This window comes from Pholcus phalangioides, unplaced genomic scaffold, assembly GCF_987345545.1.
Source record: "Pholcus phalangioides strain wild (caught in Gottingen) unplaced genomic scaffold, Ppha-v1.0 ptg000017l_1, whole genome shotgun sequence".
In the NCBI taxonomy this organism is placed as follows: Eukaryota; Metazoa; Arthropoda; class Arachnida; order Araneae; family Pholcidae; genus Pholcus; species Pholcus phalangioides.
The window spans coordinates 62,098,455-62,119,660 of NW_028301610.1; the positions used below are offsets into that span (position 1 = coordinate 62,098,455).

Below are 21,206 nucleotides of genomic sequence, written 5' to 3' on the forward strand. Positions count from 1 at the left end.
AGAGATCATGCCTCTCTCTTTCTTTCTCCCGTTTTTCGGCACCGAAACCAAAGTAGGAGGCATTCGATGTTTGGAGATTCAGTTTGAAAGTACACGTGTGGTGATGTAGTGAAAAACCGGAGAAAAGAAAAAAAAGAAACCACGTGCCAAACTAACGAACGTATGTGTTTGTTTGTTTAGTTTTTTTTACACCCGTTATGATCTATTCCAAGAGCATCCGTTATATATTTGGTGTCGCTGAGAAAATATATGCGTCAGACTCGCGTTGAAACGGAAGTTTTCACATTCGATGTTCGATGTTGTTTGAGAGAGAAGTTGTTTGTTGTGGTCTCTTGGCTCGAGTCCCAAATCACAACAATTACCGAAACTATTTTACGCGAAAAAACAACAATGATGACATTAGGATTCCGAAACTGACGAGTATTGAATGTAAGTACTGATTTCTTATTTATTATATCGCCCCCCCCCCCCTTATGCCAGAGACATCAATGTGAAAATTTTAACTTTTTGGGCTTATCAACTGGTTGGATAACTTATTTTACTATCTAAGTTTTTCCAGAAATTTTAATTTAAGTTTCATATAAGACTTTTTTTTTCTAATCAAACAGGAAGATTCCACTGAAACTAGATATTTCATGATTTTGTCCAGCGTTCGATGCCTGTATTAATTGTATTTTACATGAATTCGGAGCAACAAAAAACATTTAATGGGAATACGTATTTCCTCGATTTACAAACAGGTAAGAATTTATTACTATGATATGTGCTAGAGAAAAATTTTGCTTTATGGATTTTAAATGCATGTGTGTATTTCTCTCTCCATTCCCTGAAATAACCAGGATCAGTCGTTTTGTAACTGGAATTGATTTATTTGGATTATGTTGCTTGTATAGAATCAAGGAAGCTCACTATAACAAGCATGTAAATAACTCAATCAATCAATTGTGCCGACTTCTTCATAGCTTATGTGTTGCACATAGCACGGCTGAGTGGAGTCATGGATGTAGTTAGTCTTTGTGTTCACCTATTGACGATTCGATGAACAAATATCTCGTAGTAACAGTAGCACTGATTTACTTCAATTTTGTCTGATCCTTCATTTCTTGATGGTATTTCGGTCACTTATCGCGATAATAAGGCTGGTTGATTATATTGTAACCCATGTCATGGTTGTAGCCTGTCTTTGGTTTTATTCAACTGTTGACGACGCATACACAGATAGATACATACTACTACACCAACTCTGACAATATCGCTACATACTACCATTAATGAGATGGGTTGGAAATAAAGGCGCTGTCTATCGGTGGTCGCCTCAAGCTCGTTAGGGAAAATATCTTATCTATATCCTCCCTCGGGTTTGAACCAGGGACCCTGACAGCAACCTTCACGGTGGTAGACGAGCATCTTACCACCACGCCACTTAGGCGCAGATAGACACATACAAGCAACTAGTTGTAGCAGTAGCAACCACTTATTTCGATTATGATTCTTCATGGCTTCACAACATTTTTGGCGCATAGCATGATTAGTAAGGCTGATTGAGTTATGGCTGTGATAAGTCTGGTTGTATTCAACTATTGGGGAAGCGAGATATGTACAAACATCGTAGTTGTTGCAGCAGTAGTTGAGAGAAATACAAATAAGTAAATGAGAAGAGTTTTTCCCAAAAGAAAACAGACTTTGTTCCATTCGTTATTGTTTATTATTACCTTCTGGAACTTCATATATTTATTTACCTTGTGTGCAGGAGGAGTTCTCCCTGCAGTTGCTCTTCTTTATGTTCTTGTGCGTTTCTTTTTACCCAGCTGATGTGTTATTTCTAGAGGTTGGGAGATTTACCACAGTAAGAAACTTTTCTTTTTTTTGCCCTTGTTCTTTTGCGATTGTTTAGGCGTTTTATACGGACGAGTGCCGTAAGTCGTTTCGTTTTTAAAGCGTTTTGTCGAATAGCAGACTGTCTAATATCTGTGGCTCCTTACGAAATAAGAGCTTTTTCTTATTTTGCTTCTTTTTTGTATTTTCTGCCGAGTTTGTTACCAAACATGAGGCTCATTATGAGCTCCAGTGTGAAGGTCAGAAACAGCTTGAGTGCTGACTGACTTCCTAGTTGACATACGCGCGCAAACGAGGCTCTGATTTAAGTGACAGGGACTATTATCATTCAACTATCATGAAACACTACAGCGAGTTATGAGTCTGAAAAGAGCATGTTGTTTTCAAGAGTGAGTTATATGTATTCTCTTTATTTTATTCCTCTTTTTCACTGTTCATTTTCATCGCTTGTGTTTACTAGATTCGCCTCACATGTTCGCATTTACTATGGAAGTACCACAATAATGTTTCATTTCATAGTGGGTTTCGAAACAGTTTATCAATTATCAGAGGACGTGGCGAATAATGAAATAGTCCAATATTTTTGCCATTGACATTTTCAAACAACATTGCACTCCATATTGGGAGATACGAAGAAAAATTGCAGGCACTAAGTTTCACACTGAAGGGTCTATACGGTCAGATATAATTGTTTTTCATTGTTGTGGTTTTGTATAAAATCCTTTTAATTGCCCTAAAATGATCATGCACAGGGCCGCAACTAGGACGGAGCAGGCGGGTCTCGTGTAACGGGCGCTGGACCAAAGGGGGGAGCAAATTTTATTCTCAAACCTCTCTTTCAACATTACAAGGGGGCGCCAAAATGCGCACTTGCCCCGGGTGACCCTGTTACGGCCCTGATGATGCTCAATCGGTTAGAAGCAATTTCAGCGTCCTTGTTGGCGAAATGTGGAAGTTAACGAATATTTCTTTGCAATGAATCAAAGTAGAAGAAAAATGCAAATTAGAAAGCTGTTGAGCATTGCCAAGTTATGAAGAGCCGACACTAAGAAACTCGTATGATACTGACCCATCAAATGTCACTAGAAGTTGAATGTTCAAAACTAGCAGTTCAATACAAATTGCGCATCACTGCTGATAGCGGGCATTTTGAAAAGTGTCGATGGTATTCCCATAGCATTGGCTTTGCCAGCAAATTGAATTAAGTACTTTGTTTGGATTTAACCTATTTGTAATGATTCATATCTCACGACTCTAATTCAGCGGTCAACAACCCGTCGATTGCAATTAGTCATTAGATCGCGATCCCCCCTAATTTAGGTCGATCGCAGGACCATTTTTTTTTTAAAAACTCACAGTAAAAATTTATGAAACATTAATTGTGAAGATATTTGCATTTTGTAGTCAGGAAATTATTTATAAACACATAAAAATCAAAACGCAAAGTAATTTCTAGTAAAAAATATAGGAAGGCGAAATATTAGAGGGTTAACATCAGAGTCGATCTCTGGTAAACGGAAAAGTTGCTCTCCAGTAAAATTTGATTGCCGATCCCTACCCTAACTGACTATTCTTGGATGTGCAGGTTAATTTTTGGCCTTTAACTTCACTACTACTCAGTCATATTGAAGTCCCATCAAGTTCTGGAAATAACCGAAAATGTTGCTTACGGTATTGACATAACGTAAGAAAGCAATAGTAAACGCAATAGCGTTCAAGAAGCAATATTTCAATCCTTCGTTTTGTTTTTCGCCTATATACTGGAAAAAATATGATCCGGAGAAGCTCAGAAAGAGATTTGCGTGACTTTGATTAAGAATGAGATATTATGAGAGTACTTAAAAAAAAGTTCCAGTGGTTAATCCTTTAAAAGACATTGACGAGATATCTCGCCTCCTTAAAAAGTCTCTTATTCTAGCATTGATGCCTAGGTATTTCGTAAAGTTGATTCCTCAATGTAATACTTTTCCCTATAGCTCTTACTTTGTACCTGCTGAATATCGCAATAAAACCTACTTTATTAAAATGGTTAAAAAAAATTATGAAGTGGGCCGAAGCTCACAATTGCTTTGTAGTCTAGTGGTCTAGGGCAGGATTTTCCAACGTGAAAGCTCTCGCGGAACCCTTGATGATTACGAGGTTATTCTGCAGAACTCTTCACAAATTTTGAATATTTTTTCAATATACAGGGTGTCCCAAAAGTCCGCATTCACTCTGTAGAATAAGAATCGAAACTTGTAGTAGATAAAAAGTGTCTAAAAATATATATTTGTGTTACACATAGTGTGACCATAAGGCCCACATTTTAAGGGACAGATTTATTTTCATCATAATATTTGGCTCTTTCGTCGTTTTAGTAAAAATGTTAATTTTGTCAAACCTGCTAAAAAAACCACTTTGAAATTTTTAAATCTTGAATTCGTTATTTTAACATGAGCTATAGGCTCGAACATCAATGGAAATGTCCGTTTTTTGTTGTTTCCTTTGGTCATCTTAGTTGTACACTTGTAGTTCCAGTGCAATGAAAACATGATGCTCATTTAATTTTTTTTCCCTACCACCTTCATTTTATACATATATAATAGGACTTACTTATACAGTTAACAACCGATTCCAAACGGCTTTTCTATGTTTCTCACCGAGAGGTTCGTACTCCAAACCTTTGGTGTGCAGACTTTCCTCAATAACAATCTGTTGTTTGATCATCATGGCGCTGTTTTGTAAGTTCTCAAAGCAGAAAAAAACACAAGAACAAAAGAGGGTTTCGAACACACAAAATCTTTGAGCATCTTGTGGCACGGTTCGGGAATATCTTATCGACCAAGCTACTATATTCCACTGCTATGTAAGTAGTATTCCACAAATACCCATGGTTTTTCAATCATGACAACTAATACAAAATTTCACTGATTTCTCGTTTAAGTATTCCCATTATAATTCACGAAATGCAAGAAGCTGTCAAAAGAATAAGAACGTAGTAAAAAAATGTTTCATGAAATAGTCTTTAATATGATAAATAAATAATATTAATAACAAAATACACAGAACAAAGGAAAAAAGTCACCCGGTTGAGTGTGAATTTTGGCATACACCGTTCTCACCCGAAATATAGAACGAAATGTCAAAGGAACAGAAAGAAGGAACCCCCCCCCCCCCGGTTCAGTACGCCAAACCAACACCAGCTATAGTAAATATGAAGATTATATAAATTATTCAGATTTCCACGCAAACTGAAATCATGGTCTCAGACGAGTGAAAAATTCCAACTTCAGCAAAAACATAAAACATGAAGTGAAAGGACGGTCAGTTTTTAGCAATTGACCTCATGTAGCTTTTTTTTTTTCTAGAACATACTAAAGGTTTGTCACCTGATATTACATGACCAGCACTGATTGGAAATTGAGAGCCATTATGTGTTGCTGTGATGCGGAATCTGGAAATTTTCGGTGAACTCACCCACATATAATGATGGTCACTCGTGGAAAATTGTCTTTACGCATTTCATTCAACATAAAAAAAAAGAATAACTGGAAGAGAAAAAAGATGCAGTTCAATATCAATGCCTTTCTGGAGCTCTTCTCATGGGGTTCAAATGACTCGAGTCCCTCACAGATAAGGACGGGAGCAAAAAATGGAGACATCAGGACATTTATGAGTGGGAAAAACATCAATTATTCGATGTTTCTATTTCAACTGGAACTCCAGATGATTGGAAAATTATCATTTCCTTAAGTTGAATCTATGTAATTATTATGAATTACAAAAATGTGTCGTTATATAGTAGTTTTTCATTGCATTTCGTCAACTCAAAAGCCTTAAACGTTGATGATTGACTAATTGACTGATTATTGACAGAGATACGGTATCAAGGCCGCTACTCGATGCTTAGTCAGCCGGGGCAAGCACGCATTTTGGCACCCCTTTTAAGATTGAAGGAGAGGCTAAAGAATAAAATTTGCGATGCCTCTGGTCCGGTGCCCGGGACATGAGACTCCCCAGTTAGAACCCCAAGTCCCGTCCTCCCAGTTGCAACCCTGCCCAGAATATAGTCTAAAAAAATACCCCTTCAAAGCACTAAACAAGCAATCAACAAGACGACAGCTAGCCGTGAAGCCCTTGACAAAGGTTGACGATGTCCCTGAGAGCCGCGACGCATGGTTTGAGAATGTCCAGTATTTCGGTTCTTTTAGACAACTTTTGAAAAGCTAGATTCGATTCATTATCTACTTTGCTTTTATATAAATATGGAAAAGAAAACAAATTTTTTTCTTTCTTGAAAAAGCGAAAAATTACGGTTTTCTTCTTTCAAATCTTCAGATCAATATAAGAATACTCACGATTTAAGCAAAGGTGATGTAATGCGAATTACAGTTATTTAAGTAATTTATAATATGATTTTGAACAATGTAACGTTGGGGGTATAATTATTCTCTGATTATTATATAACAAACAAAATGCAATTAAAACCATTGAATTTTTGTGATATTTCCTTTAAGGTCTATGTGGCGGGGTATCATTTTTAGCGAAGTTCCAGTTGTACGATTTTCTTACCCATATACAACGTTTTGAAGTGGCCTCTTGAACGTCGTATAAACGAGGTTCCATTTGTGGTAAAGAATCTGTGGGATGGGAAAAATAACCTCATTCAAGTTAGAAAGTGGAGCTTTTCCTTTTTTTCTGTCTTATAATTGCTATTTATAATTTGCTATTCAGAAAAGCGATAAGAATCCGACATCATGAAACTTAATTGGTCATCCGAAAGAAGAGAGACGGGAGGGGGCACAGAATGCATAAAAAAGTTTGAAAGTTACGCATCTTTGGAGGAAGACTCTCATAGCATCCGAGAGAGTGAACAGGTGAAACAGCAACAAAAAAATTTTCAGAAAAAATCAGGGTTCCGTCATTTTTGATTCCGTGGAACCCCAAAAAAGGTCTCACGGAACCCTAGGGTTCCGCGGAACACCAGTTGGAAACCCCTGGTCTAGGGCGTTCATGCGAAAAGTGAAAGGACGTGGGTTCGTTTCCCCGCAAGGGCATTAGAATTTGCCCTCATTCCAAAATATATCTTCGCATTACCCAGCTGTTAAAAACCTTCGTATGGACAGCGGAAAGTGACATCATCCTCGGAAAATCTTTTTCTGTGGTCATGTTGCCGTCTCTGTTGCACCCCTGTGTCAGGAAAGTTTCTGACAGACGAACACAGGGTATCGAACTCGCGAAACCTCTAAACATCCTTTGTTACTTTAGGCGAGTATCTTATCGACCTGGGCTACCGTGCTCTGAAACATATGGACGTTAAATATATCTAAAATATTAAAACTCAAAATAACAGCAATTTTCGCGAAAAAAAACGTATAATTATGATAAAATATAATACTCTGTTACCATAAAAAATTATGGCTGTATTATGTAAGTATGGATAACTTCTCGATTAATCCCAAAATGAAAAAAAAAAGATCGTATGTTTTTTTTAAACATGCCAATTGTGGAACATTCAATCGTAAAATTCACAACACTCTGAGGTAAGTCATTCAATTTATTCGCAACCCCGTTAGGGAAAAAGTCCCTGCGAAGATGTTCTTATAAAGTTTTCCTTTGTGAAGTTATCCCTTACCAATCGGTACCGGTGTCCTCTTGTCGAAGCAGTCGATTGACGGTGTAGTTAGCTTGTAGTCCATCCTACCCATCCCTTAAAAATTTGTCAACACTTCTATCATATCTCTCTCCCAACCACCGCTCACATAGCTCAAACCCCGTGTGAAAACAAGAAGGCATGTAGCTTTTCTCTGCATCCCTCCCCCCCACTTCATCCAAGTCTCTCCGAAACTGCACAGCATATTCTAGAACAGGGCGAACTAAACCCCAAAAAATCGGAAGAATGACTTTAGAGGAGCACGAAGAGACTTTTTTTTTCAGAATGAAACCGACCATTCTATTTGCTTTTATTTACCTCCGCGTTCAGAAAACCTCAGTCGTTCGTCGATGAGAATACTCAATTTGGCGATCCTAATTGCATCGGAAAGCGACATCATGAGTGAACACGAACCCATCACCGCTGAAAGTCATGCTCTATTCATAAGTTCATGATGCAATCATACCCAACTTCATCTGGAGTCTCTCCATATCTCCATATTGCTTGGATTCCCGACTACTCCCATGAAGAATGAATCTTCTAAATGATATTGCTTGAGAGAAATCATGGTACTTTGAAATATTGTCTGAGGCTTTCATGGCCGGCGTTAAATGACTTGCAAACGGTTTCCGGGTTATTAGGCCATGGTCTAGGAGATTTTCTTCCTCACGTTTCGCCCACATGGAAGCCTTTCTCGCTTGCCGCGGAGACTTACGTCCAAATAACCTCAGATGATGCCTGCCACAGATGTGGGCGAAACGTGAGGAAGAAAATCTCCTAGACCATGACCTAATAACCCGGAAACCGTTTGCAAGTCAAATCATGGTACGTTTATGGAACATTGGCGTTGAACGGTTAAAGCAATTTAAGGCGACTACAATGTGAGAGGTGTGTTGGAACTTAAAATTATGGGCTGAGAAATTTCATCACAACCAACCGTATACTCCTGACCTTACTTTTGTACTTTTCTACTTCAGAATATCACCTCTTCAGTTCTCCGCGAATGTCACTTATACAAATACAAATACAACACCACAACAGGCAAAATGCCCAACGAGGTGGCTGAGAAAAAGTTGTCCATAACAAATATGGATGACATATACTTCAAAATTACAGCAATCCTAATAAAAAAGACAATTGCAAAAACTAGAAACAGTATACGTATATACCAGATAAAATAATATACCATGCCCATAAAGAACATTTATGGTTGTCTTCTCTGTCGAGGATGCTTATAAGAATTCTCTTGTGTAATCTCGAGCTGGAACTCGACACTTTACCTGAAAGATGGCACAAATGTGCACGTAGCAAAATCCTTTACTTTCAATATTGGATAAAAATTCTATTTCCCACAAATGTCTGTGAGAATTTTGTAAAAAAAAGATTTCCCCCACCAAGGGACGGTACTGATTTGAGCCTCGCGGAAGGTAACCAGTTGATCAAATTTTCGGTGTCATTTTGAGTGTGCCGGCATACGTGTTTCGATTTCTCTCTCTTTTGTCTATATATTTTTAGGTTTTTCTGCATTTACTTTTATTTTCTCTCTCTAGGAGAATATACTTACTTCACGTTATAATTTATTTTTCCTAGAGAGGAAAAATAAATTATAACATGAAGCACGCATATATGTACTTGACCATCTGCGCTTGTCTATAACTCTGCGATAGACCACGTGTCTCGAATCTTCCTCGAATCATGAAATCTGATCTACTGTATAACCATCATCATCAGAAAAGCTCCAATATGACTTATGGTTGGATGGATAATATGATATATTATATAACTCAGATACCAATATACACCAATATGACTCAGATAAGCAAATTGCTAATTGTTATATCAGGACCACGACTGCAGAGGCCTGAGGCAAAGAACATCCGGGGAAGTTGGTGCTGATATTTCTACCTCTAGTAAACTTATCTAGTTCCCCGCCCCGGCATTGCCTTTGTTTATCCGGCGTAGTTACGCCACTGTCTTCATTGTAAATTGAAAGCGGGTGAACATCAATCTCAGGTTTCGATCACTACCATGCGAGCACGAAATCAAACATGATCACAAGAAACATTTCAGAGTTGGTGATATATATAATATACTATGTGTGTGTGTGTGTGTGTATATATATATATATATACACACACACACACACACACACACACACACACACACACACACACACATAGTATATATCATCGAAATCTTTAAACAAATCAAGGGTATACCCATGGGCACTTGTTTTTCCAGTGCTTTTGCGAATATTTTTTTAAATTTCTGTGAAACAAATATTTTTTTCGCTGACCACAAAATCATAGGTTTTAGATATATCGATGATCTCATTATTTTTAATTTTGAAAATTTTGTTTAATCAAGTGGTGATATTACGGTCCCTACGGACTTGACACTCAAAAGAGCCAATCATGAACCCCTTTCTGCGGATTTCCTTGATCTTAAAATTTGTTTGTCTAGTAGCATAGCTTTTATTGGAATTTTTGTTAAAAGAAAAGAATTCAAAGTTAATTTTCTATCTAATTTAAATTCTAATATTAGTATTAGAATTCTGAAAAATATACTCTTTGGACAACTTATCAAGAATTAAAAAACATGCAATAACGTAAATGATTTTCTTAACGCTTTTTGTGACTTCTTGAGTGGCAACGGTTATCCGTCTTCCTTTATGGGTTTCAAACTTCACCCACGTTTTTTTGAATCTTAATTAACGCCATTTGGCTTTTAATTTTGTGACACCCCCGATGAAGTTGAATTTAAAAGGTAGGATTTTTGTAACTTTTTAATTTCTTTTCATAAACTACTTTGGAACACACACTTGTATGGAGGTGTACATTATTTTATTTTATTACCAATGCTTTTTTCGTGTATGTCTAGTGATTTTCAATTTTGATTTTTGTGTTTTCTCAAATTTGCTTTTCTTTCTCATGTATTTTTCAAGTTTTATAAAAGAGCTTTTACTAAACTTTTATAGTGTAATTCCGATCTAACTTTCAATTAAAAAGTTGTTGCCTTGTCTCTTCTGAGGCCAAAAAAAAAATTCCGCGTTCATAAGTGCGATAATTGCTGAGATATTTGAATTCAAAATTCACTTTTTTTAAAGAACGGCATAAACTGACGGACGACGATCCTTTCCCCTCATCTTTGCTGTTCTTTTCCAACTTTTTTCTCCGATTTTCGAATTCAAATATCTCAACGAATATTAGATTTAGAAACGCGGAACATTTTTTTGTTGGCCCCAGAAAAGACAGAACTACAGCTTTCTAATTTGAAGTTGGAGGACGAGGAGGACCGTATAAAAATTTAGGTTTTTTATTTTATGACACAATGTATTTTCACTTTCGAAACTAGTTCAGGGTTATTCCTCGACACAGTTTGAGTATTTTTTTTAGATTAGAACCATACTTCTACAATGAGCGGTTGATTATATGAAGGCCGAATTAGAACTTACAGGGCACCCTGTATATCAGGAACACCTTTCCAAGGTAGCACGGAACCCTTTGGCCACAGGTTTTGCACTCATGATCTAAAATCATTTTCAGCTACGACCAAAACTTCTACGAAATGCCCACCGAATGATTAATTTAAGTATTTAATTATCACGATTTTATAATATAGTTTCAGGATTAAGGAACGTTCTTCCAAAATACGATCCCGATAAACTAAACAAACAATTACGTTCAATTAATTAATATGCAGTTTTATTTCTGATTCTTTCTTTAAAACCTTTTCTTGAATTGACGTTGCCGAGTTGGACGCGCACAAAAATAAAAAAAGGTAACCCTACAAGAAACAGACCAAAACACAAAGATTACATAATTACAACAGATATGACCTTCCGAGTAAAGGGCGTGGTTATTATTCGGTCATGGTCATTAAAAGAATATCCACTACTTCGAAGAAATTGTTCGTTGAAGTTTACTTTTCTGTCGTTACTTGGTTACCCTTTTCGGACATGTTTGGTCGTTAATTAACGATGGATATTACGCAATAATGTCCATAATTGTTCATCATATCTTTTCATCATTACGGTTACGGACATCCGATGAGTGACGATATGGCCCGTATTTCCGGGACATTCCAGTATTTCCCGTGATTTTGACCATTGCGACTTTTTTTTCATAAAAGTGTCCCGTTTTCTCCCGTATTTTTAATGAAGAGCGCGTGAATTTTTAATACAAGATTCATTGAAAGACTGGTTATCTGTGGAGATGAAGATTACAAGGAAGAAAATTCATCACTGCTCCCACGGGGACACGAACCCTGGTCTCTCAGATATGAATTTTATTACAACACACAATGGGTGTGAAAGGCACCCATTGTGTGTTGAAATGCATTAGGAATTTTTCAGTATTTCCTGGTATTTGCCTTATTCGTAGACGATTTTTTTTTTTTGAGTATTACTAGGCAAACTCATCTACTCTTCCATAAGCAAAGCTGCCAGTTACCGCTAAAATCACTGAAAAAAAAAATGCCGACAGCGGGAAATCAAGTGCTGTTATGAATTGCAATGGATTTACCCTTACAGCCGCGATTCCGAGGTATCTCGTCAAATTTTATCTGCTTTATTTCGGTCATCCCGAAATATCTCGGGTTCCTAACTTTCACTTTCACTGCGGGTGGCGTCACCATTGTCTTGTTCCAGCCATCGGTTGGAACAGCAGTCAATGCGTTTCGTTATCTTATATATAAATTTGAAAGTATGTATGTATGTTCTTTTTATACAAATCTACAATTTTAGACCGATCGTCGCTAAATTTTGCACATATACCAAACAGGACCGGGATTGAACCATAGGCTACTTTAAAAGTTCGTGACAGCTGGGCAAATGCCCGAAATGAGCGAAAAACCGTCGGGCAACAATGGTTCCTGGGCCCCAACAATCACTTTCGGAATGTTTACCGTGGTTCTCAAACAATGCGTTTCAGACATGCATATATGCTTTTACAACGATTTACTTCTTCTATTTAATGCTTACAGTTGATTCCTTTATAATGATTTGTCACTTCTTCAATCCTCTCAGTAATTGAACAAAACCCGAGCAGCGCCGGTTATTGTAGCTAGTGACTATAAAATGCTAGTGGGATAGAGCCTTGATTTTACATTCCGCAGTGACAGTGAGCATTTATTTACAATGTGGCAGCTATAATGCGGATTGGGAAAATTTTATAAGAATCACTTATATATATATATATATATATATATATATATATATGCACAAGTGTTAAAATGTATTTCATGAAAAAAAACATCCAACATAACTGGGCTGGCCATATTTATTTCAGAGAAATACGGAAATACGGAAGGTTATCACCCCAAATACGGGAAAAAAATCTCCAATTTGGCGCTGACCACATTTATAGAAAATTAGCCATTTTTGGTTACTAATGTTGAGGTTTCTTTGCGTGTAATTTATTTTAATTCACTGCGATTTTTCCTTGAATTTTTTAGCAATAATTGGCAACTTTGCTTACATTTATTATCATTCTTGGCGACAACTGGCTATTTCCCGTATTTGGAATCCCAATTTTTTTGTAATTTTCTCGAAGATATATGGTAGCATACTTTGGTTTAGAGTTACCAGATTCAAAAACTGAGAAAGAAGGACGCCTGCGTGAACCTTTTGTAATGCCACTTCATAATTTTACAACAGACGGCATCACTATACTGACAAAAAAACCGGCCACCATAAAATTTTTCCTAACTAAAACATAACCGCGCTAAAAAGAAAAAAAACCCCAGAAAAAAAGTAACGATCCGTCTCTCATGAATTACATTGAATTGTTCCCAACGTCTGGTCAATTTTATTGCTCTGCGGCCTTTACCTGGAACATGGTGAGGGTTTTTTTTTTGCTAAGAACCTTGTTTTTGGTGCATTTCTGAAGCCTTCCATATATTTTACTCTCAGAAGGTTTCTTTCTTTTTCTTTCGGGAGTGTTGCTTTATTGACAGATATGATTCTGCCATAGGAATTAGCATTGAGTGTTGTTTGCATCCTATTTTCGTTATTTCTGAAAGGAAGAGTTAACACTTCCTCCTTACCCACTTAAGTACACGGCATTAGCAGTTGGCGAGCAAACAATGGTATTCTTGAAATGGATGTTGCAGTTTTGTTCTTTCAGAGCTGTTTTTAAGACTTAGCAAACTGAGCCGTGGTTAAAATAGCATCTGCTCTGCTTAGAGGATACTTGAATTCTCGTATGCTGGAATTTTTGACGTCGCTATGTCAAAACGTGTAAAAATGCGTTGGGGGGGGGGGGGGAAACAACAGATAGAGATGTTTATAAGGGTGACAAAAAATTTCTCCAGGAAAATAATTTTGGAAACATACCTGCAAAGGACAAAAAGGTGAATTTTCTAAAACGTAGAAGGACGATTGAAATGACATGAAAAAGAAGGACGTCTGGTCACAGCCGCCCTTAGGGGTGTGCGAAAGATGCTATCTCACCGGGCACCGCGTTTTGGGAAGTTCCGCACTTCCGAAGGAATAATAATTTCTTTTCATCACAATTCTGGAATTCTGCATTTTCTCATCTATATAGAAAAAAATAATTCTGGAACTTTCTGCATTTTCATCATTTTTGGATTCTGCATTTTCACCAATTTCGAAATTTGGAATTTCCATCAATTTCTGGAAGTATTTCTTTTTCATTTATTCTGAATTAACAAATCTGTAATTATTTCTTGCATATATTCTGAATTTTCATGGGTGCTGGAATTATTTCTTTCATTTAATCTGAATTTTCATGATTTTAATATATTCTTAATTTTCGATTCTCCTCTCCCGCAGAACATTCTCCCAATGTAAAACTCGGGGCTAAAGAGCCCCGAAATGACCAATACGCCTCTGACTCCGTCATTATTTTCACACCGGGCCTCGCGTCTGGTAACCCTACCTTAGCTGAATAACCGACACTCACCGTTCGGAAAGTGCTGCCATCTATCTATCGACACGATACAGTTGACACTGTGGCCGTCTCAACAGCTTACCTTTACTTTACCTTTACAAACTAGCCAAACCACCAAACAACCAACTTATATATTTACTCTCACGCTGACAATATTTCTATAGGCCACCCCATTGGCCCGCTTGTTAAGTGCGGTAGAACGACGAACGTGCTGCGGAACCGCCAAAAAACGTTTTATTCAGGTCAGGTCAGGTGACAATATTTCCTTGAGAAAAATACGGGAAATTGGGATTACAAATATACGAGAAAATAGCAGAAAACGCTATTGTCAACGAAAAGGGTGCCGAAGGGGAGCAAAACTGCCAGTTATAACTGAAATCAATGGAAAAATAGCCAAATGGCGGAAAATAACGTGTTATTGCAAATCGCAATGGATTGAAATGTAATTCATGAGAAACTTTCAACCTGAAAAATATGTGGATGAATGTTTATATTTTCAGTTATGATCTCATATCATACTATAATTAATAAGTTGGGTAAATAATTTTAATTAATGACTTTAGTATATATATATATATATATATATATATATATGAATTAAAATTGACATATATATTGAATTAAAATTTACGCATGCTTCGTAAAACATATACTGGAATACGGGTCATATGGTCGCGCTATTAGCTCTCGAAAATCACAGTTCCAGCACAAGTTATCGTTTAGGGCCCCCAGTACATGTCTCCTACAAGGGCAGGGCTGACCAGATGCGAATCCAGGACGATGTGACGGGAGCGGCGAATCACACACACATGTAAGCTCGTTTGATCGCCCGTATTTTACGGGACAAATAAATTTTCTGTATATTATTCGGCTCTTAGAATGGGTGGTAGTTCCTATCCCTTCAGATCCGTGTCTGAGTGAAGGCAGACATCTTCAGCGTCACGAATGGAACGGAGGCAGGCATTTTCAGCTGCGAATGGAGTCGAGGCAGACATCTTCAGATTCAATGGAGCGGAGATAGACATTTTTAGCTGGGAATACAACAGAGAAAGAAAACTTCAGCTTCTCGAATGCCGAGGTAGATATCTTCAGCTTCGAATGCCGAGGCAGATATCTTCAGATCGGCAAACAAACACTCATCTTGCTAATGAAACAGAGATAGACATCTTCAGCTGCTAAGAAACAGATGTAGACATCTTCGGCTGCTAATGAAACAGAGGTAGACACCTCCAGCTACCAATGAAGCCGTAGTACAAGTCAGCTTCAAATGGAGCGGAGGCAGACATCTTCAGATTCAATGCAGCGGAGATAGACATTTTTAGCTGGGAATACAACAGAAAAAGAAAACTTCAGCTTCTCGAATGCCGAGGTAGATATCTTCATCTTCGAATGCCGAGACAGATATCTTCAGATCGGCAAACAAACACTCACCTTGCTAATAAAACAGAGGTAGACATCTTCAGCAGCAAATGGAGCCTTAGGCAGACATCTTCAGCTACTAATAAAGCTGAGGCAGATATTTTCAGCTGCTAATAAAACTGAGGTAGACATCTTCAGCTACGAATGGAGCGGATGCAGGCTGTTGGAGCTTATGTGTAAGTGCATCGGATCATATCGTATTTTACGGGACAGACAAATTTTTCCCCCACATTATTCAGCTCTTGCGAAGAGCGATCGTTCCCATAACTCCCTCTGGATCCACGCTTGGGGCTGACAGGGACTATTCCAAGGGCGTAGCGAGGGGGGGGGACTTAGGGGTCTGGTCCCCCCCCCCCCGAAATGTGAGAAAATGACCGAAAAAAGGGAAAAAGATGGCCAAATCCATTGTTCTGTCACTTTGGTCCCCCTCCGAAATGAAAGTGGTCTCCCCCCCCCCCCCCCGAAAGAAATTTCTGGCTACGCCCCTGGACTATTCTCATCATTTTTGTTTTTCTCACACTATGAATTTACTATGGAGGGGCCAGTGAAAAATCTGTAATGGGGTCCCGCTAAAAGTCCCAGCTTAGAGACTCTGCTGCACGATATAAGGGGGGAGGGGCATGCAGTCAGACGACCGAAAGGTTATGGTGACATTATTTCGGTAATGAGAAACTTCATCGCCAAAATGCATTGAATCGGAGTTTCGCGTGTAATATTCGATTAACGACGTCAAATATAGAAACAAATTCTCGATAAAATGTAATTAATAATTGTATTTTTTCCCGTAAATTGATATATATCCCCTTCCCTCCGCCTACCTTCTATAATACAGTATTTGTATATGACCGTTAATATTCGTTAATAATTTACGTGAGATTTCCGAGATGGGTTCTTTTAATGGATGCTTCGAAAATCGATTCCTTATATATAACCTCTAATTTATTTACATTTAAGACATGAATATGTTTATTGAATGGTAATTTCATATGCATACACGCTCATACTTGGGGTGACCATACGTCTCGTATTTCCGGGGACATTCATGTATTTTCGTGTAATTTTAGCAGACTTTTTTGTAAGAATTTTCTAATTTTTTACGTATTTTCAACGAAACCTATTTGAATTTTTATTCGTTATTGAAAACAAGAATTGAAATCATTTTTCAACTCATAAATTATGTGACGATAATACAACTGTAAATAAGAATATTCCCTTCACATATTTGCCATGTTAACCGTTTTATTTCGTGGAATTCATTTTAATTCCCTAATTCCCTGCAATTTGCGGTAATGTTTCGTTTCCCACCATTGGCGTTTTTTAAATTGGTTTCTGCAATAGTTGGCAACTTTACTTACATTTCGCGTCATTTTTGGCGATAATTGGCGGTTTCCTGTACTTTCCGGTATTTTTTAGGGTCCGAAATATGGTCAATCTGCTCATATTGTTTGGAAACTTCCTTCGCGTATAAAAGGGAAAATAAATTTAACTCCACGGCATATACTTATTTATTCGTTTCGTGTTCTAGAAACTTCTACCCATTATCTTTATTCCATAAATAGCCATAAACTAAAGGATATAAGGCTTAAGGCCTCGACTTATGATCAAAATATTGTATATCCATAAGGAGTTAATGAGATCCGAAGCGCAAAATTTAGCCTCGAACATTTTGTCCGGAGCTCCGATTGAGTAGGCTGAACATATTTCCTCAAGAAAAATACGGCACATTTATCAACCAAATCTACGAGACATTTATTACATCAAAAAATACGATCCAATTGTCACCAAAAATGATGCAAAAAAGTACGCAAAGTTGACAAATATCGCTGAAATCACTGGAAAAATAGCCAAAACGAAGCACTACTCCAAATTGCAGTGGATATTGCAGTAGTATTCTACGAAATAAAGTTCAACATGACAAATATGCGAGAGATGAATATTTTATTTATAATCATAATATATGATGCATATGAGTTGAGAAGATAATTTTAATCCTTGATTTTAATAAAGAATAATCAAGTTGGTTCATTGAAAATACTTGAAAAACGGGACATTTAAAAAAAAAAGTCAAGATGGCCAAAATCCCGTGGAAATACGAATATGTTCCGAGAAATACGGAACGTATGGTCTCCTCAGTCAAACCGAAGAATATGATTGTTATGATGCGGATAAATGATATATTTATCCGGAAAACGGAGCTGCGATTGCCAAATGATTGCTTTGGAGGCATTCATAACCACTGACATTGAAATCTCGGGGCACCGATTGAAATTTATCGCATAATAACTGCACAACACACTTATAAATGACTCCAAGTACAATGTCTTCCAAAAGTATAGTAACCAATTTTTTTTAACAGAAAAATTTTGATGTTATTTTTTCCTTAGGATATTTTAGTGGAATGTTTCTCTTTCTAGACATTTAGTCCATGGCAGTTTATGACAGATGCGACATGTTTGACATGATCAACGAATAAACACTGTATAGCCACATAAATCACGAGCCGTCGTGCGTGCGTAAAAACAAATGGATGTCTCTCACTCTTTGTGAAATGGACGCATATATAAGCTTATATCTTTCTTTTACTGAGTGCTATTCCCTGTCACGAAAAATGTCTTCAAAACACGCCATTCCAACCTTAAAAAAAAGAGGAAAAACGTGCCGAACAACTACATGTACCAAACTCATAAAAAATAACTTGCCATATCTTTTACACAGTTTCTTTCTTTTACGATAAAAGGCGGATAATAATAAACGCGAAGGCTTTTTCTCGAAGAAAAGCTTTTTTCTTCAGATGATATTAATGTCGCAATGTTGTTTACGGGACACTTTACCTACACACTCAGTCTTCGCATATACAGGGTGTCCCGTAATGCCGCATAAACTCAGACGAGAGTCTCGCCACAGTAACACATGGTTTAGAATGCGAAGTCTCAAAGTTGAAAAAGCGAGTAGTAGTGATTGGTTAACACGCACCAATCACTACTACTAAGATAATTTCGTCAAATTAAATGGCGTCTTAGCGCCAAATTATGCACCAAATGCTCATTTGGTAGGGTTTTCCTTTTCGATTTTGAGCCAAGAATTCATATTTCGATTTGTTACATGCGTTGTTAAATATCCAATGCTTTCGTAATCAATACAGCCCGGATTATATGCAAATGTACAAGTGCATATGCAATTGTATATTTCATTTTATTCATTCTACGAAGCGTTGATAAACGCTTCGTAGTAAATATTTTTACAGCGGCTGACTGTACCGCAATGCAAATAAACAATGTCTATGAGTGAACGCCATGGGCCAGATCTAATAAAATATTACCAATTTCCACACATCCATTAGCCACTTTACGACCAAGGCCATAATATTGCGTCCAAGCTCCACTGGAATAAATTCAAACAAGTCTCTGTTTTCTTTCCTCTCTCCTCATCACCATGAAACTTTGTTGCAACCCTATGAAAAAAAAGTAGTTTTTTTTTACCTCCGTGATGAGGAGGTAAAAAGCTTCTACTATAGCTTCTACTCTAAGGTTAAATAGGTCCTACTATATACATGGGGATAAGAGGGGAAAGAGAACAGGTAGGTGAGAGTGAAAAGAGAAATACACTTCATACCTACTCTCTCTTATCTATAAGTATTACGGATGAGAGAGAGCAATATACTGCTTCCTTTTTTTCATTTGTTTTTTTTCTTTCCTTCCTTTTTCTAACATGCCATTACGTAAGAACAAGGCTATCATATTTATCCGGATTTTTCACAGAGATCATCTGAATTTCTTGCCAATCGCTTGTAAGCGAAGTGATTAATCGCCACAAGAAATGGCGCCAATTGGAAGTAGCAATCTTTCTTGATAGCTACACGCATGCCTATTATATACAAATTTCCACACATCCGTTAATTCCGATTACTGGCGCCAACCAAAGTAGTAATCTTTTCTGATAGCTATAGGCATGCGTATTCTGACAAATGTTTTACTGTCACGAGACGATTCTTAAACTCAGCACCACAATCCACTTGTCATTTATTCATAAGTGCTGCCATCTAGGTTTTAGATTAGAAGTTGGTAATTGGCAAATGAATGCTCATCTCCTTGGATATATTATCCGTATTGCATAGTGGAACATATTCCATCGAGAAGAATTCGCGAAATTGTGGGATCGTAAATACGAGAGATTGTTAATTGTCACCTAAGCAAGCACCAATTGTACCTAAAGCTGCCAAAATATGTTGACCACCATTAGAAAAAAATTTATTACTGCAGAAAGCCTTGAATTTTCGCTAAATGTGACCCATTTATTTTTGTCTTATTAGCGATTTTTCCATCTAATGCTTGCATATTTTTAGCAGTTTGGGGAACAATCGGCGATTATTCAGACAATATCCCGTTATTTTGACGTATTTTTCTTGTTGAAATATAGTCTACGTAAAATAAGAATGAATTTCATAAGAGGAGTAAAATATTTTGTTTGTAATTATAGAAATATTCAAATTACTTATGTTGAAAATGTCAGTTGAAGATGACGGATTCGTGTTAGTTTCGCGGGGAGAAAAACGTTACAATACAATGCAAATTAACATCCTCTACGCCTGCCATGGGTTTAGGACAAAAACGAGGCATTTTTACCAAAAAGGAACGACGAGACGGCTGAAACTACGGAGAAATACGGATAAGTCCCGTAATATAATATAGGTCATATGGTCATCCCGACAATATGCAATACAAATAGGGATGTATTAAATGAATCCTTAAGAAGAAAGTTCTGAAAAGAAACTGTTTGTATGTGTGTGTGTGGTGTTAGCATCTGGCCTCTTAAAAAGTATGATTTATTATCGAGAAGTTTTCTTGAAAACTTTCTTCTTCTCGAGCTAAAAAGATATATTGAAGGAGCTGATGAAAGCCCTGATCGGGAACAGGCCTTTCTTAAGGATGAACGAACGTGTGTCTTCAAGATCCTTATCTCTTTTCTCAAAGTCTGTACCTTAACAAAAGGTTGTTTCTTCCGCATCTCCAAAGACACACGCGCGTTTACCTTCAGAGCTTCCAGTCCAATCAGTCTGCTTGGCCACACTGTCATAATGCTGGCAAGGCTGAGATTTCTCTGTCCTGTCCATCTTTGCACGAGACTTTCTGGATTATCCATGATAGTAATTCGATGGTATGTCAGTGGAATTGTCTATAAAAAATGGCTTTGTACAGATTCGGTGAATTAATTACTGACGGAAAATTTTAGACTTCATATTATACAGTTTTTGAAGTGGTCAGTTTTTAAAGTTGAACCGCATGGACAAGAATGGACGAGAAGGGAGGATCAACAATGGATAACGAAGAATCCATACTCCAGGTAACAGTTGGTTTTGTGTGTGCTTATTCTCTTTGTTGTAAGGCCGGGATTACACAGTAAAAGTTTGA

The 21,206-nt window shown here is 37.3% G+C and overlaps 1 protein-coding gene across 3 annotated transcripts in view; it reads left to right on the forward strand.

Moving 5' to 3' along the window:
- Window positions 1-282: 282 nt before the first annotated feature.
- Window positions 283-21,206, forward strand: part of LOC149074476 (5'-3' exonuclease PLD3-like) — a 139,414-nt gene continuing 118,490 nt past the window's right edge. The window contains exons 1-2 of one of the 3 annotated variants that reach the window (XM_089246963.1): window positions 283-429; window positions 609-740. In XM_089246963.1, coding sequence (XP_089103089.1) covers window positions 708-740 — 33 coding nt within the window. In that variant the 5' untranslated portion in view covers window positions 283-429; window positions 609-707. Of the gene's footprint in view, window positions 430-608; window positions 741-1,818; window positions 1,847-2,103; window positions 2,226-21,206 lie in introns of those variants that run through there. The other 2 variants (XM_089246966.1, XM_089246964.1) reach the window with 2 other exon arrangements.